General features: G+C 38.5%; 1 protein-coding gene across 2 annotated transcripts in view; it reads left to right on the forward strand.

The window, feature by feature from the left end:
* CNTNAP5 (contactin associated protein family member 5) overlaps positions 1-17,343 on the forward strand; it is a 1,047,625-nt gene that overhangs the window by 488,602 nt on the left and 541,680 nt on the right. For both annotated transcript variants that reach the window (XM_055572939.1, XM_055572940.1), the window contains exons 5-6: positions 2,130-2,333; positions 11,767-11,951. In XM_055572939.1, the coding sequence (XP_055428914.1) occupies positions 2,130-2,333; positions 11,767-11,951 (389 nt within the window). The remainder of the gene's footprint in view (positions 1-2,129; positions 2,334-11,766; positions 11,952-17,343) is intronic.

Raw genomic sequence — 17,343 nt, forward strand, 5'->3', positions numbered from 1 at the left:
TGTATTTTGGTTGTTTATAAGATTTGGCAATTATAACTGAAGCTGTGTGCAGGTGTTTGTGTGGACTCAAGTTTTCAACTCTTTTGAGTAAATACAACAGAGTTAGATTGCTAGATGGTATAAGTAGAGTACATTTAGCTTTGTAAGAAACGACCAAACTGTCTTCCACGGTGGCTGTACTGTTCTGTGTCCCATCTCTCAATGAATGAGACTCCCTATTGCTCCACATCCTCCTACCTCAGCATTAGGTGGTGTCGGTGTTTCCGGGTTAGGCCATTCTAATGGGCGTACGTTTAACAGTGCCACATTATTTTAATTTGCATTTCTCAGGTGATGTGTGATGTGGAGCATCTTTTCAGATGCTTATTTGCCATCTTTCTATATTCTTTGGTGAGGTAAGACTCATATTTGAAAGCTGCTTAGAGAGTAGTTCTTAAAAGTTCTCATCACAAGAAAAAAATTCTGTGACTATGTAAAATACAAAAGTTAAATACACTTTTTGTGCTGCTGATTTTGCAATATATATAAATATCTAATCATTGTGTGGCACCCCACTCCAGTACTCTTGCCTGGAAAATCCTATGGGCGGAGGAGCCTGCTAGGCTGTAGTCCATGGGGTCGCTAAGAGTCGGACACGAATGAGTGACTTCACTTTCACTTTTCACTTTCATGCATTGGAGAAGGAAATGGCAACCCACTCCAGTGTTCTTGCCTGGAGAATCCCAGGGATGGGGGAGCCTGGTGGGCTGCCGTCTATGGGGTCACACAGAGTCAGACACGACTGAAGTGACTTAGCAGCAGCAGCAGCAGTAGCAACAGCAGCAATCATTGTGTTGTACACTTGAAGCTAATATAATGTTGTAGATCAATTATGCATCAATAAAAAAAGGAAAAGAAAATTTCTATTAGCTTTTTGACATACAATTTTCAGATATGGTTATTCATATCTGCTACATAAGCTTATCTAAATTGTAATTACCAGGACTTCCTTTTATGCTTTCACAATAATGAATATTCATTTTTATATGAAAACTAAAATGATACATATCATCAGCATAAGATAAGGCAGGCGTGATAAGGATGCAAGATATTTGCACTCTCTGTTCAAGTAGTAAATCTACTTTTACTGAATATTATTTTCCAGTGACCCTAAGTTCAGTTCAGTTCAGTCACTCAATTGTGTACAACTCTTTGGAACTCCATGGACTGCAGCACACCAGGCTTCCCTGTCCATCACCAACTCCCGGAGCTTGCTCAGACTCATGTCCATCAAGTCGGTGATGCACCTCCATTTCATTCTCTGTCGTCTCCTTCTCCTCCTGCCTCAGTCTTTCCCAGCATCAGGGTCTTTTCCAATGAATTAGTTCTTCTTTGGCCACATCAGGTGGCCAAAGTATTAGAGTTTCAGCTACAGCATCAGTCCTTCCAATGAATATTCAGGACTGATTTCCCTTAGGATGGACTGGTTGGATCTCCTTGCAGTCCAAGGGACTTTCAAGAGTCTTCTCCAATACCACAGTTCAAAAGCATGAATTCTTCAATGCTCAGCTTTCTTTACAGTCCAACTCTCACATCCATACATAACTACTTCAAACCATACACCTAAAGGAAACCTAAAGGAACCTAAAGTAAAACCTCAGATTCTTTCTTAACACATGTCTAGGAAAACTGCACTTTCCCGTCAGGGTTGAAATAATGAACTATATTTTTCATCTCTGACCTTGAACTGGAGATGATGGGAGAAAATGACTCTAACTATCAGAAGCAAGTTAATAAGGAGGATAAATCATGAGAGACTATTACAACCAGGCATCTGACACAATACAGCCTGACAAAGGTACTTGTGGTATTCGCATCTTGTCCCCTCAAGCAAAAGCTGACTATCACTAATGAGAGGCTTAACTTCTAGACAGATGATCAGTTCACTCTGAGTATGTGATGGTTGCTTCTAAATGAATATTTCCCCTGAGTCTAATTACACTGGGTCTGGGCTATATGTTTCCCCTTGAGTCAGTACCCTATAGATGTCAGGAATATTTCAACTAATTGAACAACAGCTAAGACAGGAAAGAGGGAGAACATTTTGAGGATGTGCACTGATCTTCCTTCCTCTCTCTCTTTGTGCCTAGAATCGGACGTTGCTGACTTCGATGGTCGAAGCTCCCTACTCTACAGGTTCAATCAGAAGCTGATGAGTACTCTCAAAGATGTGATTTCCCTGAAGTTCAAGAGCATGCAAGGAGATGGGGTCCTGTTCCATGGAGAAGGACAACGGGGAGACCACATCACCCTGGAGCTCCAGAGAGGAAGGCTCGCCCTGCACCTCAACTTGGGTAGGGTCAAGCTTTGCCCTGTCCCTGGCCATGTCGGGCTACGGGGAGCTCCTTTTCAAGCAGGTTATCCTCCTAGTGTGTCAGTTAGAAGTTGCTGTGTCACAGTCAAAGTGATATATTTTCCTTATCCAAATTGGAGAAGAAAAATCCACATTTTTAAATGTTTAAGCCATAAATAGCGTTCTTTAAACAAGGGAATTTTAGTAGGTAGGGAAGAGATACAGGTTAATTTTTCTTCCTTCCTTCCTTTCTTTCTTTTTCGATGTATTTCACTTTTTTTTTTTTTTTTTTTAAGTAACAAGCTTTAGCTAGAGTAAGTTTGAACACACATACAAGCACACATATTACAATATAATAAGGCTTGCTCACCATCTGTTATACTTGTTACACTTATGAAAGTTAAGTTCCTGGGGGAATATGGGGAGATACATTTTACTTTTTGTTTGTTTTGTGAGGGAACAAGGGGTCATCTGCATGGCATCTAAGTTTCTGGGCATTCTCATGTCTTATTAAAGGAAACTCTGTTTTGTTTTTTGTTTATATCAAGTGTCTAGGCTGTGCTAGGGTGAACCCTGTATTTGTCAAATGCTAGTAAATTTAGTACAAAATGCCCTCCTACTTTCTATCTGTTTAGGACTCAGGCCTCCTGCTGTGGGTTGGCATCCATGGTTCCTGCCTCACTACTGGCAGGTCTGCATTTCTTGGTAATCAACTAAGAGATGGTCAGCCTCCTTTATGTAAAAGGTACTTTGTAAGCAAGCATGAGCCAAGTACAGAAGGCAGGGAGTAGAACTCACAAATTCGCAAAGGCAAACCAAGAAGCTCTACTGGAGAAAAGGAACTAGGAAAAAAGTGTTAGGGTGATGAAAAAGGAAGAGACCGCATTCTGTAAGAATGAGTTTCTGCCTCCCTTTGGGTATTTATTAGTGTTAGGGGAAGGGGTGGAGAGTATACTTGTGGAAAATAATTAAATAGTAAAGAAAGTCATAGCAGAATTCAGTTTGTAGGCTTATGTTGCATGAAAGCCTAGAAATATCACAGATAATTTTTTGTCCTTTAATAATAATTATTTAGAAATAAATTCTTTTACTAATTAGCATAAGAATGAAGATTATTGTGAACTCATCCCCAAAGCCAAGCAATGGAGATACTTATTTTGAGGCATTTCTGAGCATCTCTTTAGCCTCTATGTTGGACATTGGCAGTGCTAGCAAGGGAGCCTCTGGATCCCAAGTTTAGCTCATTAAATTGATATCTAATGTACTAAACTAAATACACATCAAAGGCATCTTTAGAGTCTCACCCAGAGGAGAGCTAAAGAGGATTCGCTAGTCACCTAATCAGTTTTGTCCACATACCTAGAGAAATTTATCAGTGAAGTCTATGAAAGATGGGCATATTCAGCAGAAACATATCAGTCTGTTAACTGGTGTTCAATTTTCATGAAAGGAGAATGGATGGAGTAACTTCCTCCCTAACACCCAGTGACAAGTCATTCACAGAGCATTGTGGGTTGTGGATAAAGTTATTGCCATTACCCCTCTGCCCCAACAAGCATAACCCAATGATGTACAGCAGTTTCAGTCACAGTAAAGCAGGATGGAAAGGAAAAGAATGTGCTCATGTGACAGATTTTACTTGCAGACAGGTGCCAGCTATTTACTTTGGGGGAAAGTTCATAACTTCCAAGCCTCAATTTACATATTTCTAACCTGGGATATTATTAATAACTATCTAGCAGGGCATGAACATGAAAACTAAAAATATTCAAAATGAATTTTCTGTGATCCAATCTGCCATGCTCAGTCATGTATGACTCTTTGTGGCCCCACGGCCTATAGCCTGCTGGTCTTCTCTGCCCATGGGATTTTCCAGGCAAGAATACCGCAGTGGGGTGCCACTTCCTACTTTAGGGGCTCTTCTAGACTTAGGGATAGAGCTTTTATCTCTTACGTCTCCTGCATTGGCAGGTGGATTCTTAACCACTAATGCCACCTGAGAATTTTCTGTGTCAGTAAATAAACACAGTGAAACTCCTCATATTACTTATTATTCAGCTAACGATATCTGAATGTCCCACATCCTGTAGTTTGCTGGTCTTCCTGGAAAGAAATGGGTCTATTAAGATGAAGAAGACCCTCTCCTGCTGTGATATAAAGAAGACAGAACAATTCTCTTTCCAGATTTCCATTTAACCCATATTTCTAACTGTGTTGGTGATAATGGGAAATCTCATTTAGTGAATTATTTAGTAGTAAAAATATGTTTAGTCTGTATTCTACGAAGTTTGGAATTTTTCTTCGGCTTTTGGATTTATTCATTTCCATGAGTTTACTATGATTGAATATTTCCTGTACTTACCTCCTTTAAATAGTTACCCAGCATACTTATTAAATAGTACAGTTTTTTATGTTTCTTCTCTGGAGAGACACTGACATATATTAGGATGTTAGCTCAGCATAACATACTGATATGTAACATACTCTCTGTCATAGCCAGCAAATCTTTTGAAGCACTGAGTTAAGGGGAAAAGGGGAATGGTAACAGCTTTGATTTGCCCATAAGAGAAAATCTGTAACATAGGTTACACAAGGGCAAGATAACATTGTGATCATGGCTGTAGTTCTGGAAACTAGGAGAACACCTACCTGAAGTAGGTATTCCAGGCCAATTGAATTATTGGGAAAAGAGGTTTTCATCTCACCTATCAGAGCCTGACACAAATACACATTTTTCTCATTTGGCTTGCTCATCCACAAGCCTGGCCTACTCTTCCTCCTGTGATCTCCACAATGTGCAGTATCCTATCCAGTCCTCAAAGCAGCCCATTATGTACATAGCCATTAGCTCCAATTTACCTATATGGAATATTAAACTGGAGGAATATATGTCAGCTGCTCAAATGATGCAGCTAGTAATCAGTATAGTCACAGTTAAAATCTAGTCATATTTACTGCCTTTTAAACTTATTTTTGGTGATGGACAAGGAGGCCTGGCATGCTGTGATTCACGGGGTCGCAAAGAGTCAGACATGACTGAGCGACTGATCTGATCTGATCTGATGATCTGAAACTTATTTTCAGATTATAAAATATATGTCAGTTTTAGAAAACTCGAAGAAAAAAATTATAAATAAGATGAAAAAAGTCACTCAAAGTTCTACAACCCAGTCATCCTTCTATTAATTTTGGTGTATTTTCCAAGCGCTTTTCCTTAGCTATTTATATAAAAATTTTACATATTATATAAAATTTATGTTCTTTCCAAGTTTCCACACAACCTTCAAAGTGGAAAGAGTTTATATTATCCATGATCAAGGTCTTTTTTTTCCCCCTCTGGTTTTCTTTTTTAAAAGAAATGAATCAAGAAAGAGAAAAATGAAGAGAGAGAGGAAGAATCTAAGAATTCAAGTTAATGGGCTAAAAATAGTGTTGGGCCAGTGAAGGAGGAAGTTTCTCTCTTCCCAGCTTATGTGGATACTCCAGCAGTGTTCCCTGTAGGGACAGTTCTCCAATGCGTGTTCCTTTTCTAATTTGTGACTTTACAATTCAGTGTTTTAGCCTGAGTGGAGTGATTCAGTACCATGGACAGCTACAGAAGCGGGCCTTTGGAGATGCATGGTGTGCTGTGGTTCCTCACAAGTGATGCTCTTTGCTGATATTCTGATTCATATTACTTAGTTACCTCTGTGGCAGTTGACTTGAAAAGACCATTTCAATGCTGCAGTCAAACTAGGCCTTCCCCTTTGACTGTTCTCTTAGGGTACAATGATGATTTTTCTAGAGCTACTAATGCGAAAGAAATTTCTTCTCTTAATCCATAAGGAGGTTAATAGAGATTCCTCTTTCCATTCTTTGCACATCTCATTCAGATCACCTGTGGCAGTTTGCCCTCTGTAGAATTACAACAGCACAAACTCGTACATGCGGGTGGTAAAATCAAAGAGCAGATGCATTACATGACTGGGGAATTGTGGTAAAAACTAAGCAAAACATCAATCGCACATGCAGGTCATTCATCCTTACAAGAGTCCAGTGCTTTTGAACTGAGGCAGATTGTGCAATAAGGCAGTCATAGGAAAATGAGAACCTTGAAATAGCAGAAACATGTGTGGAGCACACTCTCCTTGCGGGAGCCAAGCATAGGTTCAAAGGCAAAGCATCTGACTGCATAACCAACTCACAGAGATATCTTGGATATCACTGAATACTCTGCACCTACTCTAGGGAGTCTAGTGAATGTTTACTTTAGCTTTTTCAAATTCAAGCATTTTGATCATCAGTGATATCCAGTTGGTTACCCTGGGTCACAGAGATCATGTAGTTGGATAGCCATCGACCCAAGATTAGAACCCTCACCAACTCAAACACAAGGTCCTGACATTAATCATTAAAATGTTATAAACTTTCATTGAACAAGTAGGTATTGAATATTAAGAAGTTGCTGTTCATGTGTTAAAATTTTTAGAATGGAGAGACCAGGGTGGGATAGAGGAGTCCAGAAAGTCTTCTTGGATCCAACTTCAATTAGCTGGAGATTTTATTATGAAGAGGAAAGAAAGACAGGGATTTCAGACAAAGTGTCAGTGTGGTAATTTGGCACCCCATTTTATATAAACTGTGTCATTAATGTATAGGAATTCATTGAGCAAGTACATTAAGCTAAGCACTTAGCTATGCACTGGGGGTCATCAGTTCTGATTTTCAAGGAGGTCCCAGCCTGGTGAAACAATTATTGTGATTGACTTTCTAACTTTGTAATATTAACCAAAAGTAGATAGCTATGTATCATCAAAACCATATTTTTTTAAGATAATGAAGTCACAAAATATAGATGCAACTTAGGAGTCAGATTGAACAATGACCCCTAAATCTAGAGAATGTTTTATTGAATGAAATTTAGAAACATTTTTTTAAGAACTAAGGACATGAATTACATTTCTTTAGTGATACATAAGGATTTTCTCTGATTTGAGGGTCAAGTCCACTGTAATCACATGGCTTCCTGTTAGTTTTTATTTTCTTAGAAGACTTCATTTGAGTACTTGAGAACATTCATCAGCCATGAATTTTGCTAAACAGGCGTCTGTATAATCCTGGATAAACTAGAGAGGTGAAATTTGCCTTCACCGTTTACATCATGTCCTTCCCTCTTTGGGTTGCTGCATTTTCCTTTTCCACAACTCTCTGCTTGCTGATCCATCAAATCTCTTTCCTGGTATTCTTAGTAAGCTAAATAAACTCACATGTGTGTATGGTGGGAGGCAGATGGCCAGAACATAAGGAATGAAGGTATCAATTTTTCCAATAGGAGTAAGTAGTAAGAGTATTTAGCTTTGGAGTCATAGCTCAGGGTATGACCTTAATTCTTTGTGAACTTGGGTATATCCTGTGGCTTCATTGAGGTGAAGCTTTTTGTAAGGCTGTGTTCAGGAATAACAAAAACAACCTATGTAAAATGCTCACCTCACTTTAACAGAAAAGAAGCTTAAAATTACAAGTGAATACCAACATTGATAGCCTGAACAACTAAATGTGAGAAAGTTAATCCTAAAGAGCAAGTGGATGAAGGCACTGGGGACCTCCATGTGAATGGCCCTCTAGCTCATCAACAACAAATCTTTCCAAGAGTGACTTTTTGTTGAAATACAATATTGAAAGAGAAAGTTGATGTTCTCATTTCCTCAAGCTATGTGAAGTCTACAGATTGTGAAAGGTAAAGTGCCATCCATATTTAAACTGTTAAGACCAAGCATGGTGATTTAATCAAAGGAGATTTTGAAGTGAAAACACAACAATATACATGCTAAGGATCCAGAAAAAAGCTACTTCCAAGGGTGAAGAATTTGATATGCTTATCCATAGTATGTGGGGGTGGGATAGGGGAGGATGAGGAGATGAGCAAGTTAGAAATGTTTTGCAGATATTTTAAACTTCCTGTAAAATTTTTCATATGCCTTAGGGTCTTGAGTAATATTTACATAGTTTCATTTTAACTATCTCAAACTACATGAAAACAAGTTTTAATTTAATAAGTAATTCATTTTTTTTCCTCTAATGTGTTTCTGGCCTAAAAGACACCATCTGTGGATTTTTATTTTCTTTGTGTCCTCCACAATTACCCATAGGTGTTTTTATCTTGCCTTAATAAACTGGAAACTAGTTAAAAGTTGTAGTTGAACCATAATTGCCACTGAGATATGACTTGAAGTATATATTACAGAATGAAGAGTTTGATAATCTTTTGAGAATGAAGTTTTTTCGTAATTTCTAATAATGAACACTTCTAGGTAAAATGGAAATTTTTCTAAGACTAACCTTTTTTCTTCATAGTTACACCTCATATAGACATATTTTGAAACATCCTACTTGATGAATAGCAGAATTTCCTGTTTATCCAACTGTTAAAGTGGACTGATTTCCACTCAATTTGTTTCAATACATGTATTCTTGCCTGGGAAATCCTATGGACAGAGGAACCCGGTGCACCTACAGCCCAGGGGGTTGCAAAATAGTTGGGTATGACAATGATTAAAAACAAAACAAAGATTTCTGTGCATTAACATAAAATGATTCATGGAGAGAGTAAAATATGTTCATGTCAGCCATTTTTTAAATTAAAAATATACTTGTAATGCAGGAGATATTCAATAATTCACACATCAGTCATATAGTTATCCATGCAGGTTGAGGATTATGCTTTTAATGAAGTTTAGTTTTGTTTATTAATATCAAAAATATTTATACTCTAAAATATATAAAGAAAAGAAAAAGAATAAAAACTAAAATTACAGTCAGTTTGACCTCTTCATAATTAAACTCATCTTTTGAAGCAGGAATAAAAGTGTAGAAAATATCAAAGTATTTAATTTTAATCCATGTTTTTCTCTATTAAAAAAATCAAAATATCACTAAAACCCACCCAAACAACACACAATAACAAATAAGTAGGAGGAAAAGATATGATTCCTTTACTTTTTCTTTTTGTGACTTTCATTGGTTTTACAGTTTCAAATGTTTAATGTTCTTTACATATTAGTAAATTCTTAAATGCATTTATAGCTTTTTAAGGAAAAGGGAAGGCATATCAAATTTAAAGTGAAGGCTCGAATATTAAATTTATTTGGGTATATTAACTTAGAACTAATAGTTTATAAGACACAGTAAGTCTCCTTCAATCAGTCATTAGTCCTTGGGCATGTTTTATTTTATAAATAAAAGTTGATTCTGTGTGTGTGTGTGTGTGTGTGTGTGTAGAAGAGGGAGGGGGAGAGAGGCAGACACAAGTATTTTTTGTTTTGACTGGTAGTGCTTTTCATCCACTTGCTGGAGCAAACTTCCTAAAAGTCATTTCTCAATAAGTCTTTCTTTTATTATGTCCACTCTAGTATCCAAATGACATTCTAGGCTACCACATGTCAACAGCCTCTCACCACCTGGAAATCTGCCCTTCTTGTGCTCACTTTGCCTATGCCCCTCATCCTCCATCCACATGACTGCCAGTTTTCCTGCCAGCCTTGCCTTCTAATCAAATTCCCATACAGCTGCCAAAATAACCTTCTTAAAATATTAGTCTGAGCCAGTAATCCCTGACTTATTAATTCTCCAGTGGCTCCCATTTCTTAAAGGTAAAACACAAGCTGTAAATCAGCTCACACTAGCAACTGATCCTAAGTGGTATCAGCCAACCCCACATGGTCATAGCACTCTGCTGCATGGAATTCCTCCATGGGGTTACCCTGAACCCCTACCCTTGGCAGGTGCTTTTCCTGGTTAGGTAACAATGCTCCTTGTTCTGGCCAAATTTCAGGCCTGGCCCCTCTCTATAATGTAACATCCACAGCTTCCTACCCTACATTTTCTTGGTTCCTTGTCTTAACTGCTGTTAATACAAGCAGCATGCTTCTTATCAATTCACTTATTGTATCTCCACATTAAAACCTTCAGAGAGGGAAGTGTGCCTTTTAACTGTTTATCTCCTGTGTACAGCATTTGTCACTGTAAACAAGACAGATAGCTATCAATGCCATTTTATGGGTGGACGGATAGAAAAAGGAAAGGAAGAGAGGGAGGAGGAAGGAAGGAACGAAGGGAGAAGGAAGAAAAAGTAAAAGATCTAATAATGTATCTGCATAATTTGACACATTGTAAGAACTCAAAAGATGTGGAACAAATCAATATGTCATTGAAAAAATCAATTCAAGTCAGCTATGAACTCATCAGCTCTTATTTTTCAATTACAATCAGTTGGATACTGTCCCCCCACCCCCATAGGAAGCAACAAAGTGTTATTTTGTGCAGGAAGCAGTGACTTGGGACCATAATGGAGGTGGGTGTGAGCAACCCACAGGGGAAACGGCAGCTTCTGCCCCCTGATTGCCACGCTGTGGAGCAGGCTGCTGCAGCTGTTCTACACATTTTGGGAGAGACAAGAGAGACATTTAGCTTTCAGTTACTAAGGGTACTGAATACATAAAATACTGAAAAATTGGAAGATTTATATATAAGTAAAATTAGTTGCATTGAACTGTTCATTTTGCCAAGTTTGAGCCATTCTGTAAGAAAGAAAAAAAAAAGTAAAGCTCTAATCTTTTTGACAGAAGGATACAGGCAGGAACACCATAAAACTGGAGGAGAGATGAAGAGAAGGGGAACCAGAGGCACTTGATTGAAAAATGTACCTCTCACATCCTCCCAAGAGGTGTGTTCCAAACTCAGCTTGGGCTGAATGACCCATGACAGGATCAGAGTCAAAAATCTGACTGGATCTGAATTTGAGCCCTGGATACATCTCTGCCTAGGAATGCTTAACCTTACCAGACCTCAGCTTCGTAATTTGATAAATGCAGATAATCATTTTGCCTTAGAGCATCGAACTTGGAGATTATGCAATCTGTACTTAAATGCCCTCGATAGAGTAGGTATTGAAAATTGCAGCTAAAATGATCATTTCCTCTCCTTGCCTTTGCCTACATATTTACCTAACTCAGTGGCCCTACTGTCTTCCCTCTACTTATCCAGCATTCACTCTTCTGCTAAAGTACAACTCAAGATTCACTTTCTCCTTTCAAGAGCCAGTCAAGTACAAAGAATATGCATTGTTTCTAAATGTGATGAGTTCTATTTTCAATATTGTTCATACAGCTATCAAGATCTGATTTCTCTTATTATGTAATTGCACCAGACCTAGAAACATGTTCTTTCATGTCTAAAAGGGAGTGTAGATGTCAGTTGATGGAGAACTTGGTCCTGGAATCTGTGGGAAAAAGTTGGTATTCCATCCCAAGCCCAGGACAGTTCTGGGTCTGTAGAGAGAGAATCATCTTTTACTTTGGATAGAGAGAGTTGGCCTTGCTTGCAGAATATTCTATTTATAGCACTGCAGGCTGCCCTGGGGGCACAGATGCCATCTTTTCTTCCTGTTCCCTTTACAGATGACAGCAAACCTCGTCTCAGCAGCAGCCCACCCTCGGCCACCCTGGGGAGCCTACTGGATGACCAGCACTGGCATTCTGTCCTCCTGGAGCGAGTTGGCAAACACGTGAATTTCACTGTGGACAGGCACACACAGCACTTCCGCACCAAGGGTGAGGCAGATGCCTTGGACATTGACTATGAGGTGAGTTTTCTGTCCCTACAAACCCTTGCACTCCTTGCTCAGGATCAGTAAGAAAATCAGTAAGCGAATCAGCAAGTGAGAAGATGTGGGACCTTGACAAATCTCATGTTTGAGCATCTCCTCACCTCCATCTAAGTCCAGGTAGCTGACCATGAAGGAGCCCAGGGAGAGAGTCTGAGCTGTGAGCCTGGAGAAAATGTTTTGGCAAATATAGTGGTGACTCAGAAACTTACAAGCCATCATGCAGTCATTATGAAAGGTTCAGTTATATAAACTTACAATCCATCAAAGTATTTTTAAAAGGTACTAAATTCATTTATTCCTAATTACTTTAATATATCTATTTCCATCTATCTATATGTATTTGAGGTTATTTACTTCTGTTGTATCTGTGTGGTAGAGATACAGTCTATTTGATTGCTACAGTGCCTCTCTTCCCAACTCCAAGTTGAGTGACATCGCTTTGATACTTTGAAATTCATCATGGTGGGAATATTTATATCATAGATATTGGCAAGTCCTATAAATCAGGGGTTGATGTATTTCTTTGTTGATTCTCTAGACCAGAGATTGGAAAAACTACATCTTGCAGGGCAAGTTTGGCTTGAAGCCTGTTGCCTTCAGCCTGTCAAGTGTTGTTTAAAAAATTAAGGGAAAAAGATAAATATGTGACAGAGACTGTATGTAATTATGGATAAAATAGTTCAGTGAAAAATCCACAAAAGCAGTCTACAAAAATCAGTTGGTTTATGGAATTTATAATATAGTTTATTGTATATTTTATTATTATTTGTAAACTGCACATCACTTATATCAGTAAAATAACATAATATCTGAAGACATTCATGCTCCCACACACACATCCATGTACAGAGATGTGTGTGTGTGTATCTATGTGTATGTATTATACCCTGAACAGCCAGATTTTGCACATTTATCAACACATCACTTGAGGCAGGAGAGAATGACCTTTTGCAGAGTAGTGACATGGCCAGACTTATGTTTTAGAGGAGTCATTCTGAATGTTTGTTTCAGGGGCCAGTCCAATTAATATCCCCTATAAATTTGTTAGAAATGAAAATGCCCTAGTCTCATCCAAACCCACAGAATCAGAAACTCAGGAAAGAAGGCCTCAATCATTCAGTTTTTAAAAATCCTCTAGGAGACTCTGATGCACCCTAATGTTTGAGAACAACTATTTTAGAGCTGTTACTCTGAAGGTAGCTCTGAAGTTACTCCATAGCCTAGACCTGTCTGTAGGTGGGTGGTTGCTGGACAGATGGTTGGAAACCCTGTTAGGAGACAATGTCAATCAACAGTGGATATATACTAGAACAGTGGAGGTGGAATTAAATGACTGAAAACTTAGGATCTGACTTTTTTTTTCCCATCACTAGTATAAATTATAAGAAAGATTTCCTCTTTTGATCTTAAGCTTTGTTTAGCATACTGTTGATAAGTTATGTTATTCATTAACTTCAAAAAAATTTGTCACTCTTTGACTCAGGATGCAATATATCAGGTAGGTAGTTTTTGTTTTTTAAGTTGCTGATAACTAGAAATCTATGACTATCAATTATTCTCCTTTGACAATATCATTTAAGTGATTGAAAACACAAAAAATACACATAATGTTGAAATTATCTTAAAGAGATCTTTTTTGAACTTGAGGACAACAAAAAAACACAAAATCAAGTTTTAGTAATTCCTCAAATACTTGACTTCTAATGGCCTGAGAGGTGATTCTAAAATTCACTCAGTTGCCCCATTTAACATTTATTTTCAGGTTAATCTCTACTTATCTGTGGTCTCCGGAATAGAGAATCTGTATGAAATTACAGCATAGTAGCATTAAAGTGAATGTCAGCATTTATAAGAGAAATCCAATGATGTTGTTTAATTTATGAAATTGAAACAGATTAAGTATTTGCTAGGGAAAAAATGCACCTTGAACTATTTCTATGAGGCAACCTCTGCTTCAGATAAGCCAAACCCCTTCCAAGGATGCAGCCAGTTTGCTCATATAAATATAAAAGAAGACAGACTGGCCATAATGATGACATTAGACTGGCTGCACTGGCTCAAGAGAGGTAGGTGTTGGGGAAGTCTCTCAAACAACTGGAGCTATCCAGCCTTGAAGATTCACCTTCAAGGCTGTGTGGGGAGAAAGGAACCTGTGTCATAATCACCACCTCACCACTAAGTAGTTGGAAAAAAACCTGGAAAGTGAAAACTCTTAACTTCAGTTGCCCAGAAGCAATATGAGCATCATTATTGTTAAATAGGATATCTGAATCTAAGGTCTATTTTTCAAATTGAAGTAATCAGTGATTTACAACTTTGTGTTACTTTCTGGTATACAGCAATGTGATTCAGTTATAACATATTCATTTTCATAACCTTTTCCATTATGGTTTATTACAGGATATTGAATATAGTTCCAGGTGCTGTACAGTAGGTCTTTGTTATTTATATATTTTATATTTAGTGGTATATATATTAATCCCAAATTCCTAATTTATCCCTTTTCCTCCTTTCCCTATTGGTAACCATAAGCTTGTTTTCTATGTCTTTGAGTCTGTTTCTGTTTTGTAAATAAGTTCTATTGCATCATAGTTTAGATTCCACATGTAAGTGATATCATAAGGTACTTGTCTTGGCCTTTCTAACATGCCTCAGTTAGTATGATAATCCCTACGTTCATCCATGTTGCTGCAAATGGTATTATTTCATTCTTTTTTTGGCTGAGTAATATTCATTGCATATATGTATCACAAAATGAACATATTTAGGTTGCTTTCACATCTTGGCTATTGTGAATGGTGCTGCAGTGAACATTGGGGTGAATGTATCTTTTTGAACTATGATTTTCTCCAGATATACTCCTAGGAAACTAAGATCATGATATATGGTCCCATGACTTTATGGGAAATAGATGGAGAAACAATGGAAACAGTGACAGACTTTATTTTGGGGGGCTTGAAAATCACTGCAGATGCTGAATGAAGTCATGAAATTAAATGATGCTTGCTCCTTGGAAGAAATCTTATGACCAACCTAGACAGCATATTAAAAAGCAGAGACATTACTTTGCCAACAAAGGTCTGTCTAGCCAAAGCTATGGTTTTTCCAGAAGATTTATGCTTTTGAACTGTGGTGTTGGGGAAGACTCTTGAGAGTCCCTTGTACTACAAGGAAAATAAACCAGCCCATCCTAAAGGAAATCAGTCCTGAATATTCATTGGAAGGACTGATGTTGAAGCTGAAACTCCAATATTTTGGCCACCTGATATGAAGACCTGACTCACTGGAAAAGACCCTGATGCTGGGAAAGATTGAAGGCAGGAGGAGAAGGGAACGACAGAGGATGGGATGGTTGGATGGCATCACTGTCGGGACATGAGTTCGAGTAAACTCCGGGAGTTAGTGATGGACAAGGAGGACTGGCATGCTGCAGTTTGTGGGGTTGCCAAGAGTCGGACACAACTGAATGACTGAATTGAATTGATTCCTAGGAGTGGGATAGATGGATCATATGGTAGCTATATTTTTAACTTTTTAAGTAACCTCCATACTGTTTTCCATAGTGGCTACACCAATTTATGTTCCCGCAACAGCACAGGAGGGTTCTCTTTTCTTCACATCCTCTCCAGTATTTGTCATTTGTAGACATTTTAATGACAGAGAATCTATAGTGTATTTTATAACAATGTTGTCTATTAATCAGAACCTAAGGAAAGACTAGAGACCTCTTCAAGAAAATTAGAGATACCAAAGGAATATTTCATGCAAAGATGGGCTCAATAAAGGACAGAAATGGTATGGGCCTAACAGAAGCAGAAGCTATTAAGAAGAGATGGCAAGAATACACAGGAGAACTGTACAAAAAAGAGGTTCATGACTCAGATAATCACGATGGTGTGATCACTCACCTAGAGCCAGACATGCTGAAATCTGAAGTCAAATGGGCCTTAGAAAGCATCACTATGAACAAAGCTAGTGGAGGTGATGGAATTCCAGTTGAACTATTTCAAATCCTGAAAGACGATGCTGTGAAAGTGCTGACTCAATATGCCAGCAAATTTGGAAAACTCAGCAGTGGCCACAGGACTGGAAAAGGTCAGTTTTCATTCCAATCCCAAAGAAAGGCAATTCCAAAGAATGCTCAAACTACTGCACAATTGCACTCATCTCACACACTAGCAAAGTAATGCTCAAAATTCTGCAAACCAGGCTTCAGCAGTACATGAACTGTGAACTTCCAGATGTTCAAGCTGATTTTAGAAAAGGCAGAGGAACCAGAGATCAAAATGCCAACGTCCTCTGGATCATCGAAAAAGCAAGAGAGTTCCAGAAAAACATCTATTTCTGCTTTATTGACTATGCCAAAGCCTTTGACAGTGTGGATCACAATAAACTGTGGAAAATTCTGAAAGATGGAAATACCAGACCCTCTGACCTGCCTCTTGAGAAACCTGTATGCAGGTCAGGAAGCTACAGTTAGAACTGAACATGGAACAACAGACTGATTCCAAATAGGAAAAGGAGTATGTCAAGGCTGTATATTGTCACCCTGCTTATTTAACCTATACACAGAGTACATCATGAGAAATGCTGGACTGGAAGAAGCACAAGCTGGAATCAAGATTGCCGGGAGAAATATCAGTAACTTCAGACTTGCAGATGACACCACCCTTATGGCAGAAAGTGAAGAGGAACTAAAGAGCCTCTTGATGAAAGTGAAAGAGGAGAGTGAAAAAGTTGGCTTAAAAGTCAACATTCAGAAAACTCAGATCATGGCATCTGGTCCCATCACTTCGTGGCAAATAGATGGGGAAACAGTGGAAACAGTGTCAGACTTGATTTTTGGGGGCTCCAAAATCACTGCAGATGTTGATTGCAGCCATGAAATTAAAAGATTCTTACTCCTTGGAAGGAAAGTTATGACCAACCTAGACAGCATATTTAAAAGCAGAGACATTACTTTGCCAACAAAGGTCCATCTAGTCAAGGCTATGGTTTTTCCAGTGGTTATGTATGGATGTGAGAGTTGGACTGTGAGAAAGCTGAGCACTGAAGAATTGATGCTTTTGAACTGTGGTGTTGGAGAAGACTCTTGAAAGTCCCTTGGACTGCAAGGAGGTCCAACCAGTCCATGCTAAAGGAGATCAGTCCTGGGTGTTCATTGGAAGGACTGATGCTAAAGCTGAAACTCCAATACTTTGGCCACCTCATGTGAAAAGTTGACTCATTAGAAAAGATCCTGATGCTGCGAGGGATTGTGGGCAGGAGGAGAAGGGGACGTCAGAGGATGAGATGGTTGGATATCACCGACTCAATGGACATGAGTTTGAGTGAATTCTGGGAGCTGGTGATGGACAGGGAAGCCTGG

Source organism: Bubalus kerabau, chromosome 3 (genome assembly GCF_029407905.1).
Source record: "Bubalus kerabau isolate K-KA32 ecotype Philippines breed swamp buffalo chromosome 3, PCC_UOA_SB_1v2, whole genome shotgun sequence".
NCBI lineage: Eukaryota > Metazoa > Chordata > Mammalia > Artiodactyla > Bovidae > Bubalus > Bubalus kerabau.